Below are 23,631 nucleotides of genomic sequence, written 5' to 3'. Positions count from 1 at the left end.
TGAATGGTTGTCTCCACTGGACCTGCAACCAGGGAAGGCCGTGTGCGACAATGCTGCAAACCTGGGTGCGGCCCTTCGCCGGGGCAATGTCACACACGTGCCTTGTATGGCTCACGTGTTGAACCTGGTTGTCCATAAATTTTTAGCCCACTATCCCGGACTAGATGGCCTTCTGCAGAGGGCACGGTCGCTGTGTGCTCACTTCCGCCGTTCGCATCCCGCAGCTCAACGACTTACATCTCTACAGAAGTCGTTGGGCCTGCCAGTTCACCGGCTGAAATGCGATGTGCCGACACGGTGGAATTCAACTCTGCACATGTTGCAGCGACTGTGGCAGCACCGACAAGCCCTGGTGCAATACGTTCTGATGTATAGCCTGGGCCAATAAGATCCAGAGGTGGGGCAAATCACGCTGCAGGAGTGGTCTCAGATCAGGAACCTATGAAGTTGACGCGCCCCCTGGGCCGTGGGGTACCCTGAGCCGGGCCGGTAGACGCTGGGGGTTGTAGTCACTGTGGCGGTGACCCGGTCCGTGACCCAGGGCGGTCAATCCAACGGTAATTTGTATATATGGATTTTATAATGTCCGACTACGCCACCTGTGGAGTGTGGGGAAAGGGGCCGCCGCTGTGGAACAGTCCTCTGAAGCTGGTGGTTTTGCAGCAATGGTATTATTACTCACCACAGGAAGAGTGTAGCTTCAGGGCAGTGTGGGTGGATGATGGTGGTTGTAGTGCAGGGAGTCAGTAATGAACACAGAGTCCGTGTGATGCAGTCCCAAGATCTTTACTCACAGTTGTTGCAGTCCAGATTACAGGTACCAGAGCAATCTCACCCGTCGTGCTGTGCGTACTCAGTGAGGGGCTCAGTCCCCCAGATAGCTCCGGAGTACTTAGCAGGACCCCCTTCTGTGTGTCCTTTCTCTGGCCTTCTCCCTGCACCTCACACCCAGTGACACTTCTATCCGGTATCCTCGGGCCTTGGCGGGCGACTTGTGTTCCGTCCCCTGGGTCCTATGTGGCTACCTTCTTAGTGAGACTGGTGTGGACTTTTGCCTGCAGTACATGAAATGCTGCAGCCTCCGGTTTCTAGTTGAGCCTTGCTGTTTCTCCTCTAGTTGAGGGACCGGTTCCCCTTATCTGGCCTGACCCCTCTACCTCCTGGTAGCAGCGGGAGTACGGGTGGCCTTCTGCACGGCCCGTAGCCGTAGGGTCCCTTCGGTTCCTGGAGCCTTCCAGCTCCCACTCCTCTCTTCTCTCCTTCAGTCCTGGGCCTCCCAGGCTAGGCCCGCCTCCGGAGCAGAGCTCATGCCGAGCCTCTGCTCCTGTCACTTTTCCTCCTCTGACTGGCTTGCTCTTTCTAAGATAGCTTCCTATTTATACTCTCCCTGTCATGTGCTCCCCTAAGCTGCTCCCCTAAGCACCCACTACATAGGACCCTCCCACCAGCTAGGGACCTGGGACTGTGCTCTCCCTTAGGAGCAATCTCGCCCTACCCCCACTGCGGGTATGTGTTGGATGCAGGTGTTAGGGTCCCGAGTCATACGCCTTCCTTACCTGAGGGTGAGATACCACACCTCTGGGTGAGATGCAGTAACTCTGTGGCGACTGAACCCTCATGGGCTCCACACACCCTTCTGCACAGTTTTGAAATGGCGACGAAGATGTTTAGTGCTGACGACGATGCCATTATCAGCATGACTATTCCGGTGATTTACATGCTGGAGCACACATTAAACAGAATTCAGAGTCAGGTGGTGGGACAAGAGGAGGTGGAGGAAGTAGAGGAGGAGTCGTATGCGGAAGGGATAACATCTCCAAGGTCCAGACGGTTGGCAGCACCAAGGCGGCAGGCATGGGAGGATGGGGGAGAGGGATTAACCAGGGCGCATGGTAGCAGCCAAACTGTTGAGGAAGGTGCAGGAGCCGAGGAAGAAGTGGAGGATGAACTGGCGATGGGCATGGAAGACTCATCAGATGAGGGAGACCTTGATCACATTTCTGTTGTGCGAGGTTGGGGGGAGAGGGCAGAGGAAGGAAGCATGATTCTTACCTCGCTACCAACACAACAAGGACTTGGTCCTCCTGGATGCGCAAGACACATGAGTGCCTTCTTGCTGCACTACCTGCAACATGACCCTCAGATTGCAGAATTCGAAGTAATCCCGATTACTGGGTTGCCACACTCTTAGATCCCCGGTACAAAAGTAAATTTGCCGAAATAATTCCTGCCATAAAAAGGGATTGACGCATGCAGGAGTATCTGCAGACGCTGTTGCAGAATCTTACATGTGCTTTTCCACAAAACACCAGTGGTGCACGAAGTGAATCTCACAGTTCTAACTTGCCAACCGTGGGACTGTCGAGTCTTCATCACTCAAACCGTAACAGTAACACAGTATCTGCTGGTAACAGCAATTTTGTGGAATCGTTTCACCACTTTTTTAGACCATCCTTTGCAAGGCCACAGGAGACAAGAAGTCTGACACATAGTCAATGCCTAGAGAGGATGGTGCAGGAGTATCTCCAAGTGAACATCGAAGCCATGACTATGTCACTTGACCCTTGCTCATTTTGGTATTCCAATCTGGAAAAATGGCCGGAGCTCGCCACTCACGCCTTGGAGATCTTGTCATGCCCTGCAGCCAGTGTTCTCTCTGAACGTGTGTTCAGCGCTGCTGATGGTGTGCTGACAGATAAGCGCACGCGGCTGTCCACTGAGAATGTAGACAGACTCACGTTCATAAAGATGAACAAATCATGGATTCGCAAGGACTTTTCTAACCCTGTGTTATCTTTGGGAGACTAAAAGCTTGAGGATTTGGTAATATCACCTCACCAACCGTTTTAAGCAACTGTGGGGCAATTGATGCCACTTAACCCTAGAACGCATGACCATAAAAATCTACACTGTCATATACCTGGGGCCTTTAAGGCCCGTGTGCAAATAACATGGAATAACTCAAACTCAAATGACAAACAACTATATACATGAAGAATACCTAGAGTTTCAAAATTCTAACTAAAGTAATCTTGCAGAAAATAGAAAACAATTAACAGGGCGGGACTGCGAGGTCCCAGGTATGCGTTCTAGGGTTAAGTGGTGTCTGTGCCACAATTTTGGGAAAAAATGGAGACTCTTTTTGGAGTCCCCTTGCTGTGTCTTACGTGACGTTGGCATCGTCAATTCCAGGTGGGTTGGGTTGCTCCCCCCCCCTTTTAACTGTAAGAAACTACATACACTATGGCTTGGGGTAACACAGATGGTTGAGTCTGAAGAGCTGTTTACTCAGAGGTCTGCTCCAAATCTTCAGTGTCTGCTAGTCAGCGTAGAATTTTTAACTGCATCTAGCCTAGGCAATACTTTGGGCGTAGTAGTCCAGCTGCGAAGCAAGCGGCACCGCCTGTGTATATAATAAGAATTTTTAAATGCATCTAGCCTAGGCAGACTGTGGGGACCCCCAACCAAACCCAGACGCTCAGCCCCCCTACTGCCCCCCTTTCCTTGACAATACAATAATGTAACTCTTACAACTGGATGGGTGAGGATCGGTCACAGCTTTATTAACTCTTTATACTCATTCTATTAGAAAGGCATTTTATTTCTAAAATAATTCAGCTTGTTGCAGCATGCCCTGGGTCTCCACTCCGGCAACTTGGCCAACAAGTGTAACTCTCCAACATGTCCTTTCTATTTCCAGGCCACGGAGGATCCTGCGTACTCGTAGGCAGGACTCTGACCCCCACCCATCACTCTTAACGCTTGTTCCACTCCGTCCTGGAGTCCTGACAGGAATATGTCCAGTCCAAAGTCCATTAAGTGAACACCGTCGGGCCGTATGAGGCCTGCTTTATCTCCTTCCAGTTGTCGGTGTCGTACCACTACACCGCCTCTGTCTGTTCTAAATTTTGCCATCCGAATATTTATTACCCGCCTTGTCCGTTCGATGGCCGTGATGTCTCGCGCACCTTGCCATACCGCTATCGGCACAATCTCTGACCATACTATAGCTAGTTTTGTGAAAAATTCTCTGAAGCGCTCAGTGTCTAGTTTCATTATTGCCATTAGTTATGCGCTCTTGTGATGACCTAGGTTGTTTCCCCCGGCCTGTATAACTAAGATGACCGGACATCTTGCCTCTCTCCCTACCTTGATTACCTCCATTAGTACCTGTGGCCACAGCAGGCCTCTAATACCTCTCCAGTTGAAATATGTGTTATGAAACTCTAATTTCCTCCCGCCTGGGCGGACTTTCGCCCTTTTTTCTGCCCAATATATATACGAGTGGCCTATCACTCACACTGTTGGCTTAGCGTCACCTGTAAAAGAAACAAACCACGTTAGGATAACAAGTCCGGTCTTATGTATCTTGCCAAACACGTGGATCGCCATCTCCCTATCCTCTGAACTTCCGTTTCTGACAGTCCTGCTCTTGCTGCTTCCGTGGCCGCGCCTATGCGGAATGAGTGTGTCCCGTAATCTTTGGGGTGGTTCCCTGCCGATGTTATGCATTTATTAAATATAGCTTGGAACTGGTATCTTGATAATGGCATTCCATCAATGTATGATAGGAAGAAATTACTTTGTGATCTGATGGTTAGATATGTTTTTACTATTGTTACCCGACTCAGTGTACCGTTTGTGGGTTGTAGAAGTACCCAAGTGCCCCTGCCCGCTGGAACCGTTTTCGATTTGTGTATGCGTAGACGTATTGCATTATTGGCTATGACTACGTCCTGGTGTAATAAGCCTCCACTGGTGGTCATTTTGGATTGAGGGACTAATTCGCTTATGCATAGCGCCCCGAAGAAGGCGATCACAAATGCAGTAGACAGTAGTGTTGCTTCAAATTGTGAGTGTCATGTTAATGGTGTTAGGGATATGATGTGAGAAATCAGTTTTAGTGACACGGGACGGGACGTTTACACTCCTGACTTGGCTGACCCCTTTTCCACCCTTTTATGGATTGTCTGATGATGAATCTTTCTCACATCTCCCCAATTCAGTAGTTGGAAGTGAAATGCTACTCCAGTCAGACACCGCTGCGCTGACGCCCCTGATATGCCCCTCATCATTAGCTGGTGGAGAAATTCTATGGTGACTTGTGATCTGGCTTGTTCACATTGGTCAACCCGTCTGCCTGCTACTAGTCATGTCCACTCTTCCCATGCCTTACCGTATGCTTGCCACGTCGACGGGGCAACTGACGCTCTGATTAATGGCATCAACTATTCGCCACTAGATCCCATAGGGAAGGTGGGCAACTGTTGCCCGATGGGTGGGCGTTGTGGAAGAGCTCTGTGAAAATCTGCCAATTGAATTGTTATAAAGCGTTAGCAGCAGCTTTAGACCCCTCAACATAGTGGCTAGCGCGGACCCATACATTGTGTTTTAGGCACAGGAATGCTAGCCTGGGTAGTAGGCCTAGCACTGGGAGAGACGATGATGCCATCTTATTAATGCAGTGCGGTAGGCTGGTGTTTTTTGTTATGAAGCGTATATTTTTGTAAGCCAGGAGCGCGCCCCATATTTCTATTGCTACCACTATTGGGAAGAAAAATTATTTTCAGGGCTAGATGCAGCTAAAAATTATTATTAATTTAAAAGCTGGTGGAGCTTGGTATAGATGGCCTAATACAATGAGTCCCACACACTGCTAGAAGGCCAAATATTTTTTCAGAGGTAGATGCAGAAAAAAATTATATTCAGTTTGCAAGCTGATGGAGGTCAGTATAGATGGACTAATAGAACAAGTCCCACACACTGCTAGAAGGCCAAATATTTTTTCAGAGCTAGATGCAGATAAAAATTATTTTTAATTTGCAACCTGATGGAGGTCAGTATAGATGGACTAATAGAACAAGTCCCACACACTGCTAGAAGGCCAAATATTTTTTCAGAGCTAGATGCAGATAAAAATTATTTTTAATTTGCAACCTGATGGAGGTCAGTATAGATGGACTAATAGAACAAGTCCCACACACTGCTAGAAGGCCAAATATTTTTTCAGAGCTAGATGCAGATAAAAATTATTTTTAATTTGCAACCTGATGGAGGTCAGTAAAGATGGACTAATAGAACATGTCCCACACACTGCTAGAAGGCTAAATATTTTTTCAGAGCTAGATGCAGACAAAAAATTATTTTGAATTTTCAACCTGATGGAGGTCAGTATAGATGGACTAATAGAACAAGTCCCATAAACTGCTAGAAGGCCAAATATTTTTTCAGAGGTAGATGCAGAAAAAAATTATATTCAGTTTGCAACCTGATGGAGGTCAGTATAGATGGACTAATAGAACAAGTCCCACACACTGCTAGAAGGCCAAATATTTTTTCAGAGCTAGATGCAGAAAAATATTATATTCAATTTGCAACCTGATGGAGGTCAGTATAGATGGACTAATAGAACAAGTCCCACACACAGCTAGAAGCCCAAATATTTTTTCAGAGGTAGATGCAGAAAAAAATTATATTCAGTTTGCAACCTGATGGAGGTCAGTATAGATGGACTAATAGAACAAGTCCCACACAATGCTAGAAGGCCAAATATTTTTTCAGAGCTAGATGCAGATAAAAATTATTTTTAATTTGCAACCTGATGGAGGTCAGTATAGATGGACTAATAGAACAAGTCCCACACACAGCTAGAAGCCCAAATATTTTTTCAGAGGTAGATGCAGAAAAAAATTATATTCAGTTTGCAACCTGATGGAGGTCAGTATAGATGGACTAATAGAACAAGTCCCACACACTGCTAGAAGGCCAAATATTTTTTCAGAGCTAGATGCAGATAAAAATTATTTTTAATTTGCAACCTGATGGAGGTCAGTATAGATGGACTAATAAAACAAGTCCCACACAGTGCTAGAAGGCCAAATATTTTTTCAGAGCTAGATGCAGAAAAAAATTATATTCAATTTGCAACCTGATGGAGGTCAGTATAGATGGACTAATAGAACAAGTCCCACACACAGCTAGAAGCACAAATATTTTTTCAGAGGTAGATGCAGAAAAAAATTATATTCAGCTTGCAACCTGATGGAGGTCAGTATAGATGGACTAATAGAACAAGTCCCACACACTGCTAGAAGGCCAAATATTTTTTCAGAGCTAGATGCAGATAAAAATTATTTTTAATTTGCAACCTGATGGAGGTCAGTATAGATGGACTAATAGAACAAGTCCCACACACAGCTAGAAGCCCAAATATTTTTTCAGAGCTAGATGCAGAAAAAAATTATATTCAATTTGCAACCTGATGGAGGTCAGTATAGATGGACTAATAGAATGATGCTATGCCCAAAAGGTTTTACTTCACTAGGTGCAGTAAAAAAAATTGGTATTCTAGACACAGGTGGTGTAGCTTGCAACACAGATAGGCTACTCCACTGACTAACACACTCTGCAATAGGCCAAAAAGGATTAGCTTTGCTAGATTTAGCCAAATGCTGTGAAAAAAACTTGCACAGCACTGGCACAGACCTGCCTGGCAAAAACTGATAGGAACTGATGTAACTTAGTCCTGAAAAGGACTGCAATTACAATTAGTCTTTACTCCCACAATCTATCTATTTAAGAGCACAGACCTGCCTGATAAAAGTCGTAGGAAATGCTGTAACCTAGTCCTTAAAAGGACTGCAATCACAACTATTCCCTACTCCCAAGCTATCTGTAGATTTGTGCGAAAATTGGCTTGAAATTAACAAGGTATAGCGCACACAGCAACAGCGGTGCCGTCTAACACGCAGCTGCAGCAGTGAGAAAATGGTGGCGACGGGGAAAATGGCTTGGTCTTATAGGGCAAGGACATGTGACATACACTGCCAATCACACATGCCCTTGCTTGTGTGAAAAAAAGCACTTCGCTCCGTGTGTGCGCTGCTGATAGGCTGACAGATTGCACCTCCCCACTGTAAATGCGGGAAAGAGAAAAAAAAATGGAGATCTTCATTATTCCTGCAGAGATCCATCCCCTGCCCCTCCCCCCACCCCGCTGTACACTCAAACTGCGTATTAACATTAATTTTCATCATTACTGAGAAAAAATCCAGTTATGATTTTGGTGCACGAACAGTTATCGAACATAACCTCGAACAGCCGAATTTTTCTCAAATCGTTAGTGTTCGCTGAACAACGCTCATCTCTAGTGGTAATGTCTAGAACCAAAATTAGAAAAATGTTGTCTCTGTCCAAATATATATGGACCTAACTGTATATGCAATTGGCTAATATATTTCTTGCTTATTGGTTGTTTTGTTTGGATCAATTGAATCTTTTTTGCTGTAGCTATTTTTTTTTTTTTTATTCCAACAATCATACATTTTCTTTTTCATCAATATAGCAATATGATGGCTTGATTTTATAAGGTCGAGTTGAAGTATTGAATTGAAATAGAAAAAAAAATAGAAGAAAGATGTGTTTTGGGTCTCCATTTTCTTAGACCCGTAGCGTTTTATTTTTTCATTGATGGACTTGTGTGATGGCTTACTGTTTTGCATGGCGAGCCAATATTTTTGTTGAATTTTTACATATTTACAACGTCTTGGATACTTACAACTGCAGTTTGTGGGAGGTGCACTGACCTAAAAATAGCAATTTGATTTTTCTTTCTTGACATTACAATCCATTGTCACCTTGCACTTCTGTTGCAAAATACCCGAAGAAAGCCAACATGCACTGGCAACCAGTCATTTATATGCCATTATTAGATACTCATAGTGGCAGACAGTTAAATAAAAAAATGGTAGATACTGGCTATGTAACACAGCCGGCATCTGTCAGGTATGGTGCGGGCTCAGTTGTAGAGCCCGTTTTACACACCTGAACTAAACACAGGATGTGTTATGTCCTACATTGGGAAACATTGTACTTACTAACCAAAAGTGCAGCTTGGTGGAAAAAAAATGGAAAGTCTGCAACTAGGTGGGTATCTAAAATGTGTATTGTATTAACCAGACCATTTTAAAGATATTATTAATTTAAAGGGGTTGTCCAGCATTGGTAAATTCCAAATTGGTAGATAAGTTGTATTGATAATGTCGCGTCTACACACCTGCAAGGGTGCCCAGCAGGTATCTTGCATGTGTCCATCCTAATTTTACATTAAAAATAAAGTTTTAAAAAAAATTACAAAATAAGAACACCATTTCTACATAGGCTTACATTTACAAGTAATTATACACTTTGTAGAAAAACAGTACGGACTATTCTCACAAGGGGTATGACCAAAAATGTGAAACTGAAAAAATAAATAAATAAACCTACCTTTCGCTGATTCACTGTTTGGCACAGTGCAGTGAATTTCTTCATGTAAATCTTTAACTGATTTCGAGTGAATCTCCAAAAAATCACGTATGGATTTTAAAGCCATATCTTTCACTGGTTGCAGTACTTTTGTCAAGGCCTGGATATCTTCATTCCTTACTTTTAGAAAAAGCATTTCCATGTCTTGCATGTTGGCTCGAAGTTGCTGATAGAATGAAAATAAACATGACTCAGCCTCTAATAGTACTTTATAATATTTAATATATGGATAATTACAGTACATTACTTTATTACTATTAATTATGTTATTATGAGGCAATCATCAACTACTTAAAGGGAATTTGTCAGTAACATCATCTGCAGTTGCTTGCGAAAGTATTCCTTCCCTTTAACTTCTTTCCTATCTTGTTGCACTACGATCTGTTTTTAAATATTTTTGTAATCCGATTTGTGTGTGATGCATCGGCACGTAATAGTAAAAAAAAAAACCCTATAGAGAAACGGAGTACTACTGTAATAGTAAAAATATATATATGTGAATCTTTTTAATAGTAAAAATATAAATATGTGAATCTTTATTCACAAATTTTAATTCAAAATGACAACAGTAAAAACAGCATAAACATAAAAAACATGAAGACATAGTACAGACCAGGGGGATATAGACAGGGTTGATGACTGAAATAGAAAAACTGAATTAATCATTGGCCACAAGGAGTAATTAAAACCAAGGTTTTTATATACTGTAGCCAACACTCTTAATGTTAGTAGATAAAGAAAGGACTACTGAGGACCAATCAAAAAATAGTGGGACAAATTCCTACACAGGTATAAGGTACACCGCTAGGTGGCAATAGGTTTAAAGCATAGTTGTATAAACATGTCTTATATGCTAGTCAAAGTTATTGGCATCCATACCCAACCACCACCAGGGGTGTAAATGGCCTATTGTGCATCCATGACATAATATAAGACAATAATGTGGCAAATACAAGGTATATATGTCAAAAAACCTGAATAGGCACCGAAGGAAGCACCCCTGATGCGCGTTTCGCGTTAGCTTCATCTGAGGGGTCAGAGCGTAAATGGGAGCAATACAATGATATATGGTCAATAATAGTAATTTAAGTAATAGTGTAAGTTGGTGAATTAAAGAGAGAAAAAAATAGGCATAAATTAAATTTATGGAATCAAGTACCTAAAAACTGGCATGTACATATATATTTATCCCTTTTGCTATGAAGCCTTTAAAAATTTCTGGTGCAAGCCAGTACCTTCATAAGTCACATGCTTAGTGAAAGGAGGTCTGGAGGGGTCTAAAAATTGCTAGAATCAATGGAAACAGGGTTGAAATGCCATGGAAGCAGCATGGGAAGACCCCTGAAAGCATCTCTCAATTCCTGCTGGGAACAATGTTGTCAGAGTATTAAGCCACTTTTACGAACTGACAATAAAACATACAAAAACGAAGATAAAATTGATTTTACTGGAAAGAATGTCAAGTAACATTCCTTCCAGGATAATGACTTGTTTATAAGGCAAAATAAATGAGATTATGGTGTCATCGCGCACTCACCATCTTCGTCGACTCCTCAAAGTTTTTGAGAGCCATACAGATGTCAGACATCCATGTCAGACATCCAAGCCCACTCATTAGATCTTATGTGCGGAGGCTGGCAGGAATACCGATGAGCATGTTGCAGCTGGTTTTCAACTACTGCCCTCTGCTGCTCATAAAGCCTTGGCAACATATGTAATGTTGAGTTTCAACGCGTTGTGACATTGCACACCAGTTGGTGAGCTGCTTCCAGGTCACCGACTGGAAACGCTGTTGCAAACACTGCTGCAGCACTGCCAGGGAGGAGGCAGCTGTAGTGGAAATGGGCACACATCTGACGTACTTTCACAAGTAGCTCAGGCAGATCTGGGTAGGTTTTGATAAACAGCGAACCACCAATTTGAGCACGTGGGCCAGGCATGGTCCATGTGCAAGGTTGACAAGCTTTAGAGCCGCCACCAGGTTGCATCTATTGTCACACATGACCATGCATGGTTGTAGGCTCAGGGGCGAGAGCCACAGATCAGTCTGCTCTGTTAGACCTTTCAACAACTCTGCGGAGGTGTGCAGTTGGTCATCTAAGCAGATAAGCTTCAACAGAGCCTGTTGCCACTTGGCCGGGGCAGTGCTTCCAGCTTGCTACTGATGTTAACGTTTTGGAGATGGAAGGTGAGGAGGAAGTGCAGGAAATGCTGTAAAAGGAGGGGGAAACCCTGATTGAACCAGGACCCACAATCTTCGGCGTCAGTAGCACGTGTTCCGTCCCAGGGTCCAACTGGGTCCCGGCTTCCACAATGTTCACCCAGTGTGCCGTCATGGAAATTGTCTGCGTATCCCTGGTTAAGTGGACCTTCCCAGTAACAGTCTTGGTCAGGGCACGACTGATGTTATGGGAAACGTGCTTGTGTAATGCAGGGACTGCACACAAGGGTGAAAAAGTGGCGGATGGGGACCAAGTACTGAGGGACGGCTACCGCCATGAAGTTGCAGAAAGCTTCCGTCTCCAGAAGCATAAATGGCAAAATTTCCAGGGCAACAGTCTGGAAATGTGACCGTTTAGTATTGTGGCCTGTGGGTGAATGGCTGCATATTTACGTCTGCATTCCAAGGACTGGGGTAGGGACAACTGAACGTTGAGCTGGGACAAGGACGTGGTTGCTGACGGTGGTTGCAAGTGTGCAATGACAGGTGCAGGGTGGGAGGCATTTTCGTCTGTGTCATGCACAGGTTATTGGTGTTGGCTGGGACAGGGGAAGAAGCAGTGTCCTTCTGACTTGCTGACTTAACATTACTTGTTGGCAATTGTGTCTCATCATTCATCTCTTGCAACAGTAATTGCAGTTCCCACCATCGCCTTCTTGTGACCATGGTTGCTCAAATATTTGGGAATTGCTACCTGCAATCTCCTCATGTCTCGCTTGAAATGAACAAGGCAAAAGGCCAGATTCTATAAATGGAAATGTGAACAGCTCTTTGTGGGATCACTGGTCTCCGGGCACTCGGCATACTGGGAGGAAAAAGGATAAGGGTGAGGATTATATGGTCCAGAATCACGGCTACTGAGACTGGACTATGTGGAAGACAGGGTGGTGCTGGCAAACTGACTGGAAGCATTACCTGGTATCCAACGAATAAACTTTTTACACTGGTCTGGCATTAGGAGTGGTGTTCTGCGCCACCCTAAAAAAGTCGGACAGGAAGCTAGGTCGACATGATGTGTGTGTTTGTTGTGCTCCAGCAGCAGGCACAGTTTCACCTTGCCCAGGGCCTCGGCACTCACCATCAGCATCATGTCCACTTCCCAGTCTCTTACCACGCACCGCGCCCATTTTAAATTACGTATGATATTTCCCTGCTGAAAAAACTTTGCAGGATTAGTATTGCACCATACCTACAAACAGATACACAACAAGGATATTGTTAATAAAGACAACTTTATTAGAGTCAGAACAATAAAAATCTAGAATCAGGGAGTAAAAAATCCCACAGGTGGATCAGAGTGCAGGGGGTATATAATGAAGATCAGGTCTAGTGGTGGTAGCACATAATTGCATGATAAGCATTAAATAGCAGGATAATACATGATGACCATATTATGTCTGATTCAATAAATAATTACAGTAGTAAACAACTGATAAAACAAGTGTCAAAAAGGAGAACCAGGTGATGGCGCTGTCTTTGCCACTGAGTGAGATCAAGGTATAGGAACTTCAGGTTGCTTGTAAATAAAATTGTTATATTCACACTAATATAAAACCCATAAAAACGAAATATACAACGCGTTTCGGCTATTTCCAGCTTTCTTCAGGTGTATGGAAAAAATGACTGACCCTTCTTTTACTGCCCTTTCCCAGAGTGAGAGAGGGAGGGGATACAAAGAAGAAAAGGAGAAGTACAGTGGGTACGGAAAGTATTAAGACCCCTTTAAATTTTTCACTCTGTTTCATTGCAGACATTTGGTAAATTCTAAAAAGCTCATTTTTTTTCTCATTAAAGTACACCCTGCACCTCATCTTGACCGAAAAAAACAGAAATGTAGAAATTTTTGCAAATTTATTAAAAAAAAACCCTGAAATATTACATGGTCATAAGTATTCAGACCCTTTGATCAGACACTCATATTTAAGTGTTCATGCTGTCCATTTCCTTGTGATCCTCCTTGAGATGCTTCTACTCCTTCATTGGAGTCCAGCTGTGTTTAATTAAACTGATAGGAGTTGATTTGGAAAGGCACACACCTGTCTATATAAGACCTCACAGCTCACAGTGCATGTCAGACCAAATGAGAATCATGAGCTCAAAGGAACTGCCCAAGGAGCTCAGAGACATAATTGTGGCACGGCACAGATCTGGCCAAGGTTACAAAAAAATTTCTGTCTGCATTACTCAATGTTCCTAAGAGCACAGTGGCCTCCATAATCCTTAAATGGAAGAAGTTTGGGACCACCAGAAGTCTAGACCTGGCCGTCCAGCCAAACTGAGCAATCATGGGAGAAGAGCCTTGGCGAGAGAGGTAAAGAAGAACCCCAAGATCACTGTGGCTGAGCTCCAGAGACGCAGAAGGGAGATGGGAGAAAGTTCCACAAAGTCAACTATCACTGCAGCCCTCCACCAGTCGGGCCTTTATGGCAGAGTGGCCCGACGGAAGCCTCTCCTCAGTGCATTACATTTGAAAGCCCACATAGAGTTTGCTCAAAAACACATGAAGGACTCCCAGACTATGAGAAATAAGATTCTCTGGTCTGATGAGACGAAGATAGAACTTTTTGGTGACAATTCTAAGCAGTATGTGTGCAGAAAACCAGGCACTGCTCAACACCTGCCCAACACAATCCCAGCAGTGAAACATGGTGGTGGCAGCATCATGCTATGGGGGTGTTTTTCAGCTGCAGAGACAGGACGACTGGTTGCAATTGAAGGAAACATGAATGTGGCTAAGTACAGAGATATCCTGGATGAAAACCTCTTCCAGATTGCTCTGGACCTCAGACTTGGCCGAAGGTTCATTTTCCAAACAAGACAATGACCCTAAGCACACAGCTAAAATAACAAAGGAGTGACTTCAGAAAAACTCTGTGACCATTCATGATTGGCCCAGCCAGAGCCCTGACCTAAACCCAATTGAGCATCTCTGGAGAAACCTGAAAATGGCTGTCAACCAACGTTCACCATCCAACCTGATGGAACTGAAGAGGATCTGCAAGGAAGAATGGCAGAGGATCCCCAAATCCAGGTGTGAAAAACTTCTTGCATCATTCCCAAGAAGACTCATGGCTGTACTAGCTCAAAAGGGTGCTTCTACTCAATACTGAGCAAAGGGTCTGAATACTTATGACCATGTGATATTTCAGTTTTTCTTTTTTAATAAATTTGCAAAAAATTCTACATTTCTGTTTTTTTTTCAGTTAAAATGGGGTGCAGAGTGTACTTTAATGAGGAAAAAAATGAACTTTTTAGAATTTACCAAATGGCTGCAATGAAACAGAGTGAAAAATTTAAAGGGGTCTGAATACTTAACGTTCCCCCTGTAATTCACCCTGCATTGTTCTCAGTTTTCTTCATATAAAAAAAAAACATAAAAACATAAATATTATATATAAAATAACAATATAGCAAATCTTTTTTGTAAGAAACATATCAATCTGAGTAGCATTCCATTATTTAAAATGTATCACTTCAACATTAAACATCCCTCGTCAAAGCCCAGACGGCGAAACGCACGTTGGGAGCAAGCAGGGAGGTTATATTAAACCACTCTCTATGATGGTGTGTATAGCAATGGCTATATCAGCACTAGTGTTGAGCCACCCCCGTAGTGTTCGAGTTCGGTTCGGTTCGTCGAACACCTTCGAACACCGTTAAAACCAATGGCAGGCAAACAAAAACACATAGAAACACATAGAAAACACCTTCAAAGGTGTCCAAAAGCTGACAAACTGCTCAGAAGACACAACTAACACATGGAAAAGTGACAAGTACATATAGTCATGCGAAAAGAAAAGAGGTGGAGGAGTAAAAGGAGGGGGAGACACAGATATAGCATGTCATGCCCTTCTAAAATCCAAAAAGTGAGAAGCCGACACGTTCAGTCCGCTCCTGCCCGTGCCACCTCCGTGTCGCCGGGTTTGTGCCAGAGCCGCGGTGAATCCTGACGGCCAGCCCCCCTCTCCCAATACTGGTGCCTGTCCGCTGGTGGGTCGAGCGAGCCCCCCTGTGGTGGAGGCAGCTCTAAGCTTTTTAATTTAAATTGTCTCTCTAATTTGAATGAATACACTTTAAATCCATTTACAAGGATCTATTGGAGGGCAAGTCTCATGCCAGCAGCCGCGTAATTCCAGCTCCAGTAGCGTCCACTAAAGCTGCTGCAGTTAAAAAGCTTTTATAAGGATCGAGCTCGGCTGTCCACCGCAAGGCATCCTACTGCCAGTCCCAGCCCCTATGCCTTGGGGTGCCTCCTGATGCTCTTCACTGAGTATCCCGTGGTCCCGAAGCATTTCCTTTGAAAAAATTAAGTGTCCAAACTACAGGTGGTGTAGCTTGCTTAACAGCCGGGATAATCCGCTGACTAGCAGACACTGCTACTAGGCACAAAGTATTTCCTGGGCTAGATGCAGCTCAAAATTTGTAATTAGATACTCTCGTTGGATGCTGAGAAAGCATTCCATAGAGTCTCCTGGCACGCCATATATGATTCTCTTAAAAAGCTTGGGGTAGGGGTTTAGGGGACCCTTTTATAGCCAAAATCATGGCCCTGTATCACAATACGTCACCTAGGCTGAAGATGAATGGAACTGTAGCACCCTGAGGGCTCGGTTGCTACAGAGGTATTGCACCTCACCCAGAGGTGTGATATCTCACTCTCAGGTAAGGATGGAGTGTGGATCAGGACCCGACACCTGCATGCATTACACCACATTGCCGTGGGGCAGGGCGACCAATATGCCCCTGAGATGGGCACGACAGTCCCTGTCCCTGGCTGGAGTGGGGGGAGGGAACACTGAGGAAGGGGAACCCTGTAGTGCAGGAGCAGGGAGGAAGCAGTTCCTGGGTGCATTGAGAAGGGAGTATAAAAGGTGGGCACCATCTTAGTTCAGTGCAGAGAAGTCTGAGCAGAAGTGGCAGGGAGCAGGGGCTCTGCATGAGCTCTGCTCCGGAGGCGGGCCTAGTAACAGAGGCCCAGGCCTGGAAGAGGGAGAAGGAAGGAAGAGGAGCGGAGAAGGCTCCAGGAACGAGGAATGAAGGGATCCCAGGGGTGCGGACGGGCGAGTCGCCACCGCACGCCCGAATCCACCTGCGTGGAGGGGTCAGGCCAAAGGGGGAGACCGGTCCCCGAATCTAGTGGAGGCAGGAAACGACCCTCAGCTAGAAACCGGAGGCTGTGACATTTTATGTGGCGCAGCCCCTCACTACACCCGCTAGGAAGGCACCACATAGGGTCAGGGAAACTGGCGCCAAGTTTACCAAGAGGAGGCCCGAGGCAGCCGGACAGAAGGGTTGGTAAGAAAGGCCAAACAAAGGACACACAAAGGGGGTCCTGTGAAGCGCTCCAAAGTTATCTGGGAGTTGTCTGAGCCCCTCACCTGGTGAGCACAGTACGACGTGGGCAGCCGTTACCTGCAGACGTGGTCTGGATAATAAGAACTGTGAGTAAAGGCCCTGGACTGCATCATTGACTCCGTGTCGTTACTGCTGCTGCCCTGCACCATCACCCCCATCCTCCGCATACACTGCCCTGAGGCTATACTCCTCCCGTGGGGAGTTATGCTACGCTCTGCTGCACCCACAACACCAGCCTCAGCGGTCTGCCCTGCAGCGGCGGTTCACTCTGACCGCAATCCACGGGTGGCGTAGTCGGACATTTAAACATCAAAACCACATAAATAGTTCCGCCACTGGTTTGACCACCCTGAGCCACGGAACCGGGTCGCCGCCACGAAGACTACAACCACCAGCATCCACCAAAAAGGGTCCGGCTCCGGGTGTCCCAAGGCCCAGGGGGTGCATCAGAACATTTTCATCACCTTTCACAATCACCAATGGGACAAGGCAGGGATGTCCTCTGTCCCCTCTCTTATACATCCTAGTGACGGAGCACCTGCTCTCATCAATTCGCCATAACCCCAATATTAGGTGGATTGAGGTGGGAGGCACCGAGTACAAGTGCTCTCTATTTGCTGATGATGTCCTAGTATATATCACTCAATCACATATATCCATCCATGCTGTTATGGCTGAAATAGATCACTTTGTTACATGGTCAAATTTTAAAATCAATGCAGTGAAGTCTGAGGCCCTCGATGTCTCCCTCCCCAAATCCATATAGGATTCCATCCAGTCCAACTTTCCCTTTGCCTGGCCCTCACAGGGTATCAAATACTTAGGAATTCCTATTCATAGAGACCTCTCCCATCTATGTTATCTTAATTTTGGGCCCTTTATTGAACAACTCCATACAGACCACGGTTGGCAAGTTAGAACTGTAAGATTCACTACGTGAACCACTGGTGTTTTGTGGAAAAGCACATGTACACTGTGTTCCAAATTATTATGCAAAAAGTGTTTAGGAGTGATAAGGGAAGAATTTGTTTGTTTGTCAGTTAAACTCATTGATGGTGATGTGTGTCAGGGCTCTTTATATCACTGTAAGCAATTGCAGACACCTGTGCTAATTAGTTTGGCAGGTGTGTCCAGTGAAAAGCAAGACTACTTAAGAAGGCTGTCTCACATTATTAAGCAGCCTACATTTTCTGCCAAAATGGGAAAGAAAAAGGTTGTGTCGGCTGCTGAGAAGCAACAAATTGTGGAGTGTTTAGGTCAAGGCATGACTACAATCAACATTGTGCGATGATCAGGATGAAGTGTCTTGGCAATCAAGAAGTATGTAGCTGAATCACAGTACACACGTGTGCGTGCTGATAAGGGAAAATTGAGGACTCTTTCCTACAGGCAATTACGTCAGGTTAAAAGAGCAGCGGAAAAAAAGCCTTGTCATAGCAGCAGACACGTTTTTGAAGCTGCTGGTGCCTCCAACGTCCCCCGAACAACAAGATGCAGGGTCCTTCAGAGGTTTGCAGCTGTGCATACGCCATCCTGTCGACCTCCTCTATCCACTTCACACAAGCAGAAACGGCTCCAGTGGGCTAAACATTACATGAAGACTGATTTCAAAACTGTTTTGTTCACGGATGAGTGCCGTGCAGCGCTCGATGGTCCAGATGGATGGAGTGGAGGATGGCTGGTTGATGGACACCCCACGCAAACACGGCTACAGCGCCAACAAGGAGGAGGTGGAGTAATGTTTTGGGCTGGAATCATGGGGAGAGAGATTGTCGGCCCCTTTAGGATCCCTGAAGGCGCTAAAGATGAACTCCATAATGTATGTGGATTTTCTCAAACAGCACTTCCTGCCATGGTTCAAGAAGAAGAACCGTGTATTTCACAGCAAGATCATTTTCTTGCATGATAATGCACCATCTCATGCTGCACATAAAACATCTGCATCTCTGGCTGATATGGGCATAAAAGGGGACAAACTTATGATGTGACCCCCATGCTCCCCTGACCTCTACCCCATTCAGAACCTCTGGAGCATCATCAAAAGGAGTGTCTATGATGGCGGGAGGCAGTTCACATCTAAGCAACAGCTCTGGGAGGGTATTCTGTCCTCATGCAAAACAATTGAAGCAGAAACCATCCAAAACCTGACAAATTCAATGGACGAGAGAGTTCAGAAGCTCCTTTCGAACAAGGGGTCCTAGTGAAAATGTAACATCACCTAGAATAAAGTTTTGAGTTGAAAACTGTTTGATTTCAGTTTCTAATAACCTGCTAATGCTTATAATTTCAAAAATGACCATTTTTTTGGTCTTTATTAAAATGAAAAGGTTGATTGAAAAGTTTGGGGGATCTAAGAGTGTGGCAACCCAGTAGTCATGATTACTTCGAATTCTGACAATATGAGGGTCATGTTGCAGGTAGTGCAGCAAGAAGGCACTTATGTGTCTTGCGCATCTCGGAGCCCCAAAATTATTTTCCGGGCTAGATGCAGCTAAAAATTATTATTAGTAATTTTAAATCTGGTGGAGCTTATTATAGATGGCCTAATAGAATCAGTGATGCACACTGCTACAAAGCCCAAATTATTTTCCAGCCAAGATACAGATAAACATGATTAGTAATTTGAAAGCTTAAAACGGTTGGTAGGGTGATTTTAACCAATCAGCAAGCTTTTACTCTCCCCAGGATGACACAGGGGTAGAAAAGTCATTTCGGATCCATGATTTGTTCATCTTTATGAACGTGAGTCTGTCTACATTATCAGTGGACAGACGCGTGCGCTTATTTGTCAGCACACCACCAGCAGCGCTGAACACACGTTCAGACAGAACGCTGGCTGCGGGGCATGACAAGATCTCCAAGGCGTAAGTGGCTAGCTCCGGCCATTTATCCACATTGGAAGCCCAAAAAGAGCAAGGGTCCAGTGACACAGTCATGGCTTCAATGTTTAATTGGAGATACTCCTGTACCATCGTCTCTAGGCGTTGACTATGTGTCAGACTTCTTGTCTCCTGTGGCCTTGCAAAGGATGGGCTAAAAAAGTGGTGAAATGATTCCGCAAAATTGATGTTACCAGCAGATACTGTGGTTCTGTTACGTTTTGAGTGCTGAACACTTGACGGTCCCACAGTTGGCAAGTTGGAACTGTGAGATTCACTACGTGCACCACTGGTGTTTTGTGGAAAAGCACATGTAAGATTCTGCAACAGTCTCTGCTGATACTCCAGCATGCGTGCATCCCTTTCAATGGCAGGAATAATTTCTGCAAATTTACTTTTGTACCGGGGATCTAACAGTGTGGCAACCCAGTAGTCAGGATTATTTCTAATTCTCACAATTCGAGGGTCATGTTGCAGGTAGTGCAGCAAGAAGGCACTCATGTGTGTTGCGCATCCAGGAGCACCAAGTCCCTGTTGTGTTGGTGGCGAGGTAACAATCATGCTTCCTTCCTCTGTCCTCTCCCCCCAACCTCGCACAACAGAAATGTGATCAAGGTCTCCCTCATCTGATGAGTCTTCCATCAGTTCGTCCTCCACTTCTTCCTGGGCTACTGCACCTTCCTCACTAGTTTGGCTGCTACCATGCACCCTGGTAAAACCATCTCCCCCACCCTCACATGCCTGCCGCCTTGGTGCTGCCGACCGTCTGGACCTTGCAGATGTTAGCCCTTCCGCATACAACTCCTCCTCCTCTACTTCCTCCACCTCCTCTTGTGCCACCACCTGACTCCGAATTCTGTTTAACATGTGCTCCAGCATGTAAATCACCGGAATAGTCATGCTGATAATGGCATCGTCAGCACTAAACATCTTCGTCGCCATTTCAAAACTGTGCAGAAGGGTGCATAGGTCCCTGATCTGAGACCACTCCTGCAGCGTGATTTGCCCCACCTCTGGATCTCGTTGGCCCAGGCTATACGTCAGAACGTATTGCACCAGGGCTTGTCGGTGCTGCCACAGTCGCTGCAACATGTGCAGAGTTGAATTCCACCGGGTAGGCACATCGCATTTTAGCTGGTGAAGTGGCAGGCCCAACGACTTCTGTAGAGATGTAAGTCGCTGAGCTGCGGGATGCGAACGGCGGAAGTGAGCACACAGCGTCCGTGCCCTCTGCAGAAGGCCATCTAGTCTGGGATAGTGGGCTAAAAATTGCTGGACAACCAGGTTCAACACGTGAGCCATACAAGGCACGTGTGTGACATTGCCCCGGCGAAGGGCCGCACCCAGGTTTGCAGCATTGTCGCACACGGCCTTCCCTGGTTTCAGGTCCAGTGGAGACAACCATTCATGAAATTGGCTCTCCAGAGCTGACCACAACTCCTCAGCTGTGTGACTCACATTTCCCAGACATTTCAAAGTAAAAACCGCCTGATGACGTTGAGCCCTACTGCCAGCATAGTAAGGAGGTGTGCAGGATCCCTTCTGCGCAGTTAGAAAGCTTGTGGCATGACCAGACAGGCTTTGGGTGCAGGTGGAAGACCGAGAGGAGGTTGAGGAGGCAGAAGCAGTGGAGGAACTTTGACATAAAGAGGATTGACGCACAACTCGTGGGGACGGCAAGACTTGGACAGCAGCCCCTTGTCCTGCTGTCACCATAGTTACCCAGTGCCCAGTCAGCGACATGTAACGCCCCTGTCCATGCCTACTGGTCCAAGTGTCTGTGGTGAAATGCACCCTGTCACACACAGAGTTTCTCAAAGAAGCGGTGATGTTGTGTGCGACATGCTGGTGGAGCGCAGGCACACCTTTCTTTGAGAAGTAGTGCCAACTGGGCATCTGGTACTGGGGCACTGCGACGGACATAAGGTCTCGAAAATCCTCTGTGTCCACCAGGCGGAAAGGCAGCATTTCTGTAGCCAAGAGCTTGCAGATGGTGAAATTCAACCTCTTAGCTTTCTCATGGCTAGGAGGAAATGGTCTTTTACTTGTCCACATCTGAGGGACCGAGGGCTGGCTATTGTGCTTAGACGGGGTTGATAAGGGTGTCCCCGGCAAACTGCCGGTCTGTGAGGAAGATGCAGGCGGACATGTTAGGTGTCACGCTGTCTCTGTATACTGGAGGTAGGGGGCCTAAGCTGACCCTAAGCTGGGGCCCTGACTAATCCCTCAACCTGGAGGTACTGTTAAAGGTACAGAGGTCCAGGCCGCCAGCGTAACCCCTACCTCCTGAAGATCCCTGCACCTCAGTAATCTAGTCCTGAGAAGGACCCCGATCACAACCAAAGGGAACAAGAAATAATATGCCCAAACACAGTATTTAGACGAACGAGACAGTACAAGGGAAAAACCAAAACCACCTTGCATACAAACAACTACAACAGAGGGAAAACCAACGGGAAAGGAGATAAATGATAAAGCGAGGAAAGGGAAAAACCACTTCCAAATACACTTATCTCAGCAACTCCAAACACCACGATCCGCTCTGTCAGTCTGAATGAAATGCTTTCACCGACACCTCCCAAACAGACCAGCAGGTATATGAAGGAGTCTCACTACAGAAGTATTGATTGCAGCTGGGCGAGGCTGGACCTCATCTAGCCCAGAGAGAGAGAGAGAATTAACTCCCTCACTGCCGAGAAACACAAAGCACCAACAAGTCAGCTGCGAGAAGTCAGGCTGTGTACTCGTGACGATCTTCGTGGCAACACACCCGTGACAGTACCCCCCCTTCTACGAGGGGCCTCCGGACCCTCAGGGCCAGGTTTATCCGGGTGAGTCGTGTGGAAGGCCCGAACTAATCGGTCTGCGCTGATATCCGACGCAGGAACCCACATCCTCTCCTCAGGACCATACCCCTTCCAATGAACCAGGTACTGAAGGGACCGGCGATTAAAGCGTGAATCAATGACCCTCGATACCTGGAACTCCAAGTTACCATTGACAACCACTGGAGGGGGAGGTAAAAGTGACGGTACCACCGGCGCCACATACCTCTTAAGCAATGATCTGTGAAACACGTTGTGAATTTTAAACGTAGGGGGGAGGTCAAGACGGAATGCCACCGGATTAATAATAGAACTGATTCTGTACGGCCCGATGAACCTGGGACCCAGTTTCCAGGAGGGAACCTTAAGTTTTATATTCCTGGTAGACAACCATACCCGATCGTTCACACTAAGGTCCGGACCAGACACTCTCCTCCTATCAGCCATACGTTTGTATCGGTTCCCCATAGTATTCAGATTCTTCAGCACCCCTCTCCATACTGAAGCGAGTGATGAGGAAAATCGTTCCTCCTCAGGAACCCCCGAAGAGCCCCCCCCACTGAAAGTACAAAACTGGGGGTGAAAACCATATGCCCCAAAAAACGGGGACTTACCAGTGGACTCGCTCCGCCTATTATTAAGAGCAAACTCTGCCAGAGGTAAGAAAGAAGCCCAGTCCTCCTGGTTCTCTGACACAAAACACCGGAGATATGTCTCCAAGCTCTGGTTCATACGTTCCGTCTGACCATTGGTCTGAGGATGAAAAGCCGATGAGAATGACAACTGCATCCCCCGCCGTGCACAAAACGCCTTCCAGAACTTAGACACAAACTGAGACCCCCGATCAGACACCACCTCGGAGGGTACCCCGTGAAGCCTCACAATCTCCCCAATGAACACCTGCGCAAGAGTTTTAGCATTAGGGAGAGCCGGAAGAGCGATAAAATGTGCCATCTTGCTGAACCTGTCCACTACAACGAGTATGACCGTTTTACCCGAAGACGGAGGGAGGTCCGTAATAAAGTCCATAGACAGATGAGTCCAA

At 45.9% G+C, this 23,631-nt stretch overlaps 1 protein-coding gene across 4 annotated transcripts in view; it reads right to left on the bottom strand.

Moving 5' to 3' along the window:
- Positions 1-23,631, bottom strand: part of STX17 (syntaxin 17) — a 324,080-nt gene that overhangs the window by 118,148 nt on the left and 182,301 nt on the right. For all 4 annotated transcript variants that reach the window (XM_073678415.1, XM_073678417.1, XM_073678413.1 and 1 more), the window contains one exon: positions 9,268-9,472. In XM_073678415.1, coding sequence (XP_073534516.1) covers positions 9,268-9,472 — 205 coding nt within the window. The remainder of the gene's footprint in view (positions 1-9,267; positions 9,473-23,631) is intronic.

This window comes from Phyllobates terribilis, unplaced genomic scaffold (assembly GCF_046119375.1).
Source record: "Phyllobates terribilis strain yellow unplaced genomic scaffold, ASM4611937v1 Scaffold_4__5_contigs__length_816908805, whole genome shotgun sequence".
NCBI classification, from domain to species: domain Eukaryota; kingdom Metazoa; phylum Chordata; class Amphibia; order Anura; family Dendrobatidae; genus Phyllobates; species Phyllobates terribilis.
Note: the sequence above shows the minus strand (reverse complement) of the source record. Positions and strands in the feature narration are given on the sequence as shown.